This window comes from Formica exsecta, unplaced genomic scaffold (genome assembly GCF_003651465.1).
Source record: "Formica exsecta isolate Colony F162 unplaced genomic scaffold, ASM365146v1 scaffold322, whole genome shotgun sequence".
NCBI lineage: Eukaryota > Metazoa > Arthropoda > Insecta > Hymenoptera > Formicidae > Formica > Formica exsecta.
In genome coordinates, this window is record NW_021850476.1 from 158,960 (window position 1) to 168,371 (window position 9,412).

At 35.7% G+C, this 9,412-nt stretch overlaps 1 protein-coding gene across 1 annotated transcript in view; it reads right to left on the reverse strand.

The window, feature by feature from the left end:
• LOC115238149 (sodium channel protein Nach-like) overlaps positions 1–9,412 on the reverse strand; it is a 132,300-nt gene that overhangs the window by 110,348 nt on the left and 12,540 nt on the right. Inside the window, exon 4 of the mRNA XM_029811734.1 lies at positions 1,951–2,099. Coding sequence (XP_029667594.1) covers positions 1,951–2,099 — 149 coding nt within the window. The remainder of the gene's footprint in view (positions 1–1,950; positions 2,100–9,412) is intronic.

Consider the following 9,412-nt stretch of genomic DNA (forward strand, 5'->3'; position numbering starts at 1 on the left):
TTGTTTTCTAACAATTATTTGTCGGGCTGAGGAAGTGTGTAAATGCCCTACACCTACACAGATACGACAGTGCCGCTGCCACGGAAGAGATGAATGCTTGGTTCGTGCCTCCCCCCTACCGCCTTAAATCGCCCCCCCCTTACTTTATCATAGACATCAATGCGAACTACTCAAGCAAAGTAATTTATTTTTATACTGACAAAAGGAAGCGCGAGAATCAAGGTCAAATAGCCACCACCGTCAAAAAAAGTAAAGATATATAGGCCTATCGGCCTAGATACAATGTATATTTACTTTTTGGATGTCTCATTAATAAGAACATGAAGTTTTCTAAGTGCAATAATATCATAACGACACAGAGATAAATGCGCTTGATATACAGGATGTTTCACAACCTTCGTACAATATTTTAATAATGTATTCTAGAGATAAAATAGAGTCAAAAATCCTAATACAAAAATGTTGAGACTGTAATAGTTTTTGAGTTATAAGCCAGTAAAGTTTGCCAATGATATCGCGTAGAACTCGCGCGTTCAGATCCGTAACTACACATACGTGCGTATGGATTTGTCATTTGTTATCGATTTTACAAATCAAGTGATATTGATTTTTACTGCACAGCTGATTTTATTATTTTTTATGTGTGTGGGTATTATATATAGTGGTCAGCTAATATTAATAAACTATAAATGTTATACATGAAATATTTAATTCTTTTTTAAAGAACATAATTTAATTGGGGTTGATCAATTATTACATTTAAATAGAATTATAAATCTAATATTTTCACACATTTAAAAAATGAGATTTACTTTTGATTTGATGAGATAAATATTTGTGGAAATCAATTTATTTAATAATAATAATAATAATAATAATAATCGTTTTATTTTGTTTTATTGTTTCAATTTATTTATTACTTATCTTGTAATAATCAATAAGAGATGACAGATCGATACATGTGTGTAAGACTAGTTACGATCCAAAGCACGGATTCTGCGCAATATTATTGGCAAACTATGATCATTTATAACTCAAAAACTATTGCCTCGATATTTTCGTTTTAGGATTTTTCACTCCATTTTGTCTCTAGAATACGCTGTTAAAATATTGTACAGAAGTCATGAGACACTATGTATATTAGATATTAATATGTAACATTGCACCATTTTCACACCGTTTTCGTACTGTTTTTGCATTGTTTTCGTACCATTTCCGCACAGTTTCCACATGTTTCTACACTTCTATCCACTTCTGCATCGCTTTTATATCGTTTTTGCAATATTTTCACACCATTGCTTTCATATCACTTTTGTACCGTATTTCACATTATTTTCACATTTTTTCCGCACCATTTATTTGCATGCTTATTATAATATCAAGGTGGTACGATATTAATGTGAGTAAAAGTAAGTGTGAAAGAAAATCAAAGTTGTCATGCGAAAACTTCGCTCCTGACACAACTATGGTTTTCTTCCATATCTACTTTTACTCACACTAATGTCATATCACGATCCTATTATACATATATTCTTTTATTTTGTGTTTTCAATTTTTTTATCTTTTAAGTCTTATCTGTTTTAAGTCTTGTTGGGCATGTAAATATAGATTGCAATAATGATGTATTTATTTAAACAAAACGTTTAAATTAGAATGTTCTTTATAAAATTCATTTTGTTTACAAAATTTATTTTGTTAAGTTAGAATAACTAAAGCGCATTTTTTTCTAAAATTATGCAAGAGCTTTTGAAATGATTATAATTGCAGTTATCGCTTATCAGTCATTCCACTTGGCACATGTGTAAAATAACACAATAAAGTTATAGTAACAAAGTAACTGTGAATTTTTTATTGAAATCAGTAGCAACCCAACAAGGCTTAAGTTCTTTTATAAGTCTTAAAGCATCATGCCTACATCAATGTGAAATTTGATTTTGTAAAAATTTATACTTCTCCGGTATCGTATCTGGAAAAGTGTAAGAATTAAAACTGCAGCACAAGCCATCCCGCGATAAAGTTTGCTTGAAATATGTGTCACATTGATTAACTGTGCCCTTCCACTTGCATGTACTCAATAGGGTACTGCAGTTTTGCGTAATCTGGAAAACAAATAACAACGATTAGTTTTTTTAGAACAATTTTGGAAGATAAAATGCAATGTATAAACTATAAAGATTGTCTTAATTTATAATAATTTTATAAAATTATTAATTTAGTAAACTAAATATATGTGTGAGATAAAACGTAAATTTTACAAAACTTTCTTTACACATTTGCATCATCTTTGGAAAGTTTATATTGATTCTTAATAGATGGCATTAAAACATTTTTTGATTTATAAAGGTCATTGAGGGAGAATGAGCAAAGCATGCGCATGATATATATCGTCAGTTTTTCGTTTATTGATTTAGTGGTTATCGTAGTGTGCACTATTATTAAATTTTTTGTTCTCAAAAATATTAATACGCGTCAATTGGTATATATTTTGAGGTTTGTAATATTAACATACATATTTGTATTATTAATAAAAATTCCAACATTTCGGATCCACAAGAAAGGAGAGGGTTGCCCCTTACATGTATTCAAGAGTTTTGCGGCAAAACATTTTTCAAATCATGATCAAATTGGATGTCAAGTAATATTTATGGATAGTTCTATGGAAAATTCGGCGTTGGACATAGAAAAAGATACACCAAGGAAACGAGTATATAATCTTTAATGAGCGGAGATTCTTCAACGAGCAGAAACCCCGTCATTAATTGTGCAAAAGCAAATACGACGTCACCTGTTGATTCAAGCAAGATGAAGAGAAGGACATAAAAATATTATAAAGAAACAAACAGAAATATATATTTCAATTCAGACGTGCATTGCGGAAAAGATAAATTTGACGCCAACAACTTTACACGTCCAAAACAGTGTTAGTACTGAGCATAATAACACAGGCTTTTTGACTCAAAAGACTGCGGTTTAAGACGGATCGCAGTCTTTTTAAAACTTTGTCTTTTTAAAACGATCGAAATTTGAAGATTCACTAAATCTAAAATCAGCATTAGATATCGCTAGAATCTCATTTGTCATGGGAATCAAATTTCAGGAAGTACAATTTATATCAAGGTTTTGTTGAAAAATTGTCTTCTCTTCTGGTTTGGAGACTAATAAAATGATTAAAAATAGTATATGTTATAGATACGTGTAATTAACGTTTAAACATAGTTTGGGAGTTAATCAATGTACGTAGCAATAAATGGCGCTAAGCGTCTTATTATATACCAATATACGATCAGCACATTTTGTATCCATAATCAGTATTGTAAAGCATTTAGGTTAATAAACATCTTATTAGATATAAACATTTAGTCATAGCCTTTATTAACATAATATGGTGTCAGAAGTCAGGAAATAAAGAAAGTACAATATGGAATCACACTCATTCAACCACAACCGTTTATATCCGGAGTTAATCCAAAGCATGGGCAAAGTGGCGTGCACGTTTCGAAATATATTTAACAACCACAAAAATGGACAGCAAACCAGTAAAACGTCAACGTGTATTATTACTTTATAGCATTGGAGAGGAAGGCTTAGATTTGTATGAGATATTCACGTTTACGCAAGAAAATGACCAACTAACAGTACAGGTTATATTGAACAAATTTGATGAGCATTTTAAGCCCTATATCAACGAAATATACCATTTATTTTAATTTCATTCATGTGTGCTACAAACACAACAAACTATCGATGATTTTGTCTTAGAACTGAAAAAGAAAGTAAAGAATTGTGATTATGGTACACATCAGATTGTCTGGTACGTGACAGATTGGTAGTAGGAATTCAAGACGAAGCACTACAGAAACGTTTACTAAGGGAAATGAAATTAATGCTTTAGCAGCTATAGACATGTGCAGAGTAGCAGAACAATCAAAACAACAAGCTTTAGTAATGTCAACTCAGAACAATGAACTACAGGTCAACAAATTGTGGCAGATTAAACAAACAACAAAAATACAGCAGAAAAAACTCAAATAAAAGAAGAAAATAACAATTCGCAAGTAAAGTTCAAGTGCACTAACTATGGATTGCAACATCAACTACGTAAATGTCCAGCGTATGGAAAAAGCTGCAACTATTGTCAAAAGTTAAAACATTTTGCTAAAATGTGCCGTACAAGAGCCAGGAGTGTTCAACAAGTCAAACAAATAAGCTCAAGCTCAGATGAGGATAATGTTTCACACAGTTTAAACACAGTTCGTGTATTAAGTATAGGCATGTCACGTTTGCGTGGTTTCAACCAGTACAAATTTTGGGAGCAAGTGTACAAGTTAAACTAGACACAGGAGCAGATGCTAATATATTGCCAATAGCAACAGTAGGCAAGTATAAAATATCGTGCACTTTAGTTAAAATAAAGGACATATTGAAAATGTATATGGGTGATCAAACTATTCCAATACTGGGCAAACTAACCATTAAGTGTAGAACAGATGAAGCCGAACATACTCTCACGTTTTATGTAACAGATTCTAAGGGCTATCGCACACAAATTGACATAGCTGCATATACATAGCATAAGACCGTCTGGACCAATGAGCATGTTATGTAAATCAATATGGCGATTTTATGTTCGATGCTCATTGGTCCAGACAGTCTTATGCTATGCATATGCAGCTATGTCAATTTGTGTGCGATAGCCCTAACACAGAACCCATATTAGGATTACCAACATATGTAAAGCTCGGATTAATACAACATATAGATGGCAAGTCAAATGTAAACAAAGACGTTTATGTATCCTTTATTCGTCCCCTTAGGGTTTGAAGGCGTTTTTCCGGAACGTACCCAAACCTTTACATTTTCTTACAGCTCCTCTATCTTTCATCCTTTACCCGACCTGGCCCTATGCGACCTTGCATACTTTTCTCCCTCCCCTTCCTCGTCCCACCCTCTCCCTCCCACTCCCCCTCTCCCCGCCTTCCCTTCTCTCCCCCCTATCTTCCTTCTTCTCTCTCTTCTCTCCTTCCCGTCCCTCCTTCTCTTTCCGTTTCCTTTCTCTTATTCCTCTCGCTTCACCCTCCATCTCTCCTTCCTCTCGTCCCATATCCATTCTCTTCCATCTATCCAGATCCTTCTGTTACCCACCACCACGCTTCTTCCGTACCCTCTTTCCATCTTCGCTTTTTCTACCATCCTCCATCTCATTCTTCTCTCCTCCATCGTTAAATCCTCGTCCACGCCTATCTTCCACAGTCTCCTTATCTCACTCCCTTTCTCCAATATCTCGTCCTTGTCCTCTTTTTTATCCATTTCCACTATTAATACCTTTTTCCCCCCTCCCCTATTCTTTCCACTATCCCTCTCATTCTTACCCTTCTCCCCAATACCTCCTCCATTACCTCTACTATAACTTCCCTTCTCTCCTCCGGCTCTTTCTTCCTCTCTCCTTTCATCCTTTTTCTCTACAATTTCTTTTTTACTGCCTGTCTCTTCTGATTCCTCTCTCCTTTCATCCTTTTTCACTACAATTTCCTCCTTCACTGCTCCCCTTGCTCCCCCTATCCCCCTCTTCGCTCTTCTTCTCTGATCCTTCGCCTCCTCTCTCCTTTCTTTTCCTTCCTCTTCTCTTTTCTCTTCTTGCGACCCCGTTGTTTCCTCTTCCTTTTCTCTCCTTTCTCTCGCTCTCTCTTCTCTCCACCATTTCAACTCTTTCCTTATTTCCCTTACCTCCACCACTAGCTCCTTCAACCACTTTTCCATGCCCCAGCCTTCTTATTTCTCTCCCTTTCTTTCTTTCCTCTCACTTTCCTCTTCCACCTTTATCTCCTTCCTTCTCTTTCCTTCCTATCCTATTCTGCTCTTCTCCCTCGCTTTCTTATCCCCTTTTTATTATGCACTACACTTCCGAATACCTCTAACCTCCGATCACAATCCTCCATATGCTTGCACCTTCCGCTCCCTCTATACCGACCTCCTCAGTTTTCAACCACGTCTCCTTATCTCACGCCCTCTACTTTACCCACACCTTCCGTCCTCCTTATCGATCCATTCTCCGTCCGCTCAATCTATCCACACCTTCCATCTTCCTTACCGATCCGTTCTTTATCTGCTCCATCTCCCTGCTTTCTTATCATCAACTCTCACGTGCTCTATTCCTGTTCTCCGCCTAACCTCCAAACTCTCCATCTTCCTTCCTTCCCTTTTGTGGCCCTTCCCTCACGCCCTTTCATGTATCTCTGCTCCCCCTTGTTCCTCTCATTTCGCCCTTTTTCGACCCATCTCTACCTTTCTTCCTCTCTCCTTACACTCCTCTCCTCCTTTCCCTCTTCACGAGCACATTTTCCCCATGTTCACTCTATCCTACCGGAAACGGCCAAAGACAGTTTATCATTTGAGCAAATTGCGTCAATGTGAAGCTCGTCCTTCAATGTTTTTCAATATAAAGATGTATTTACTGGAATAGGGAAAATGCCAGGTTAATTCATCATTTACATAGATGGGAATGTAATGCCAGTAGCAGTGTATCCTCGACGTATTCCAGAAACACTAATACCAAAAGTAAAAAGAGAATTGTAGTGGCTTTTAGAAAATGACATCATTGCTGAAGTAAAAACACCAACTAACTGGATTAATCCTATAGTAATAGTACCTAAGAAAGATGGACAAATTAAAATATGCCTAGATATAGATTACTTAAACAAAGCAATCAAAAGAAAAATACATTACTTGCCAACACTAGATGAAATATTATAAAAGGTAAAAGGAAATTAATTCATTACATTGTTAAATGGATGTAAAGGATTTTACATGATACAACTCGAGGAAGAGAGCTCTTATTTGTGCACTTTTGCGACCCCATTTAGAATATTCAGATTCAAAAGACTTCCATTTGGAGTAAAATGCGGACTGGGAATATTTCAAGCAGCAATGGAACAAGTATTTAAAGATATGGAGTATGTTAGTCCTTTCCAAGATGACATACTGATTTGTGGAAAAAATGAAAAAGAACATGCAGAACGCCTCAATGAAACGCTACAATGAGCAAGGTAAAACAATGTAAAACTAAACATAGACAAAGCAAAAGTAGCTATGAGTGAACTCAAGTTTTTGGATCATGTAATTAGCGGTGACAAGGTAAAGACGGATCCTGAAAAGATCAGAGCAACAGTGAAGATGCAGACACCCTCATCAAAGAAAGAATTACAACATATACTTGGAATGACAAATTATTTAGCTAAATTTATTGATTAGTACTTAACAATAACAGCACCATTAAGAAGTTTATTAAAGAAAAACGCAGCTTGGTTGTGGTCACCGACTCAGCAAGAGGCATTTAAAAGGTTAAAAGCTGCAATAGTGAACGCATCAGCTCTAGGTATATATGAACCGAACAAGCCATTATATGCAAACAGATGCCAGCAACTTGGAAGTAGGTGGATGTTTGCTACAAGATGATATACTTATAGCATATATCTCAGCGGCATTAACAGTTACACAACAAAGATATGCACCTATAGAGAAAGAGCTTTCAGCGGTAGCCCATTGCTTAGAGTTCTTCAAGTACTATACATATGGTCGGCCAATTACAGTGCAAACAGATCACAAGCCACTTATAGGGTTGATGGACAAACCTTGTGATGAGTTGTCTCCACGATTACAAAGTCTGAAATTAAAAACTCTCAGTTATGATCTGACGTTAGTATACAAACCAGGAAAACTAATGGAGTATGCAGATACGTTATTAAGGGCACCGCTTGATACAAGGAAAATCTGTGTAACAGCGTCAATGACAGTCGAACCAATCAGAGAAAGATTACTAAGTTTACTTGACGACATGCGCTTACAACAACTATAACAGGCTACCAAGCTACAGAAGAAGATGCAACAATGAGGAAGCTAATCAAGTACATATAAAAGGGATGGCCTACTAAACAAAAAGAAATACCGGAAGTGTTAAAGCCGTTTATAAATCACACAGATGAATTGAATGTTCAAGAGGGTATAATATGTCGAGGTCGCAGGCTAGTTGTTCCTAAAGCGTTGCAGAGTTTGGTGCTTAAAAAACTATATAATGTACATCATGGACTTACAGCAACATTTGCTAAAGCTCGTGAAATAATATTCTGGCCAAGAATGTCAAAAACAATAACAAATATGATTCAGTTATGCAAAGTTTGTGCCAGTTGTGCCAAAACAAAAAATCGGCAGCACAGATACTACCAAGAGAATAGCCAATAACGCCGTGGGAGCAAATTGCTACAGATATATACAAGTCAAACAATAAAGATTATCTGTTAGTAGTGGACCATTATTCTAATATGGCTGCAGTCAAAAAATTAGTTTCGTACAATGCAAAGTCAGTCATTGAACAGTTTGAAATCATATTTATGTTATACGGATTGCCAACAGTATTGGTTTCTGAAAATGATCCATCTTTAACGTCAAGAGAATTTCAAGAATTCTTAAGTAAGTGTTTTATAACATGGAAGCCTAGCAGTCCATATTATCCAAAGTATAATGAATTGGCAGAAAGGACAATTCAAACAATTAAAAATCTAATGAACAAATTCCCAACTATGTCCGTTTAAGACATTATGCTCTCATACAACTCTTACTTCACACGGGTGGAATCCAGCAGATAAATTTTATGGTTGCCCCATTCGCAATTTTATATGGGCATCAGCATATTTACAGTCAACCAGTAAAAAGCACAATCAACTAAAGAAGCAAGGCAACACGGGATCGAGGCAATCAACAATTTTTCATCCAAATCAAAGCGTATGGGTGGAAAATAAGGTACATCCGAAAAAGTGGCTAATATGCCTATAATTATGCCTATTAGGCATAATAGTTTAAAAGTCAAGACATCCTCGTTCTTATGTGGTGCAAATGGAAGATAAAACCATGCTAAGGTGCAATGAACAACACATAAGGCCATGGTAGGAAAGAGTTAGAAGTCCTGGAAACTTTTATCAGTCTAGGGGGTCAACCCAACAAGAAGAACAAGTAGAGCAACAGAGAGAACAGCAAACACTCAATCCTCCTCAAGAGTTAAAAAAGTCGGAGAGGACGACAAAAAAGCCAAGTCGTTTAGGTGACTATATGCTCTATTAAGCCGTAAGGAGGGGCATGTTATAGATACATGTAATTAACGTTTAAACATGGTTTGGGAGTTAATCAACATACGTAGCAATAGATGGCGCTAAGCGTCGTATTATATAGCAATATACGATGAGCACATCTTGCATCCATGATCAGTATTGTAAAGTATTCATGTCAAATACCCATGTTCATATAACATTTTTTCATCCTTTAGGTGTGAGGAATATCTCCCTAAATTTTGGCCGTACCTTTTTACAGCACCCTGTATATATATATATATATATATATATATATATATATATATATATATATA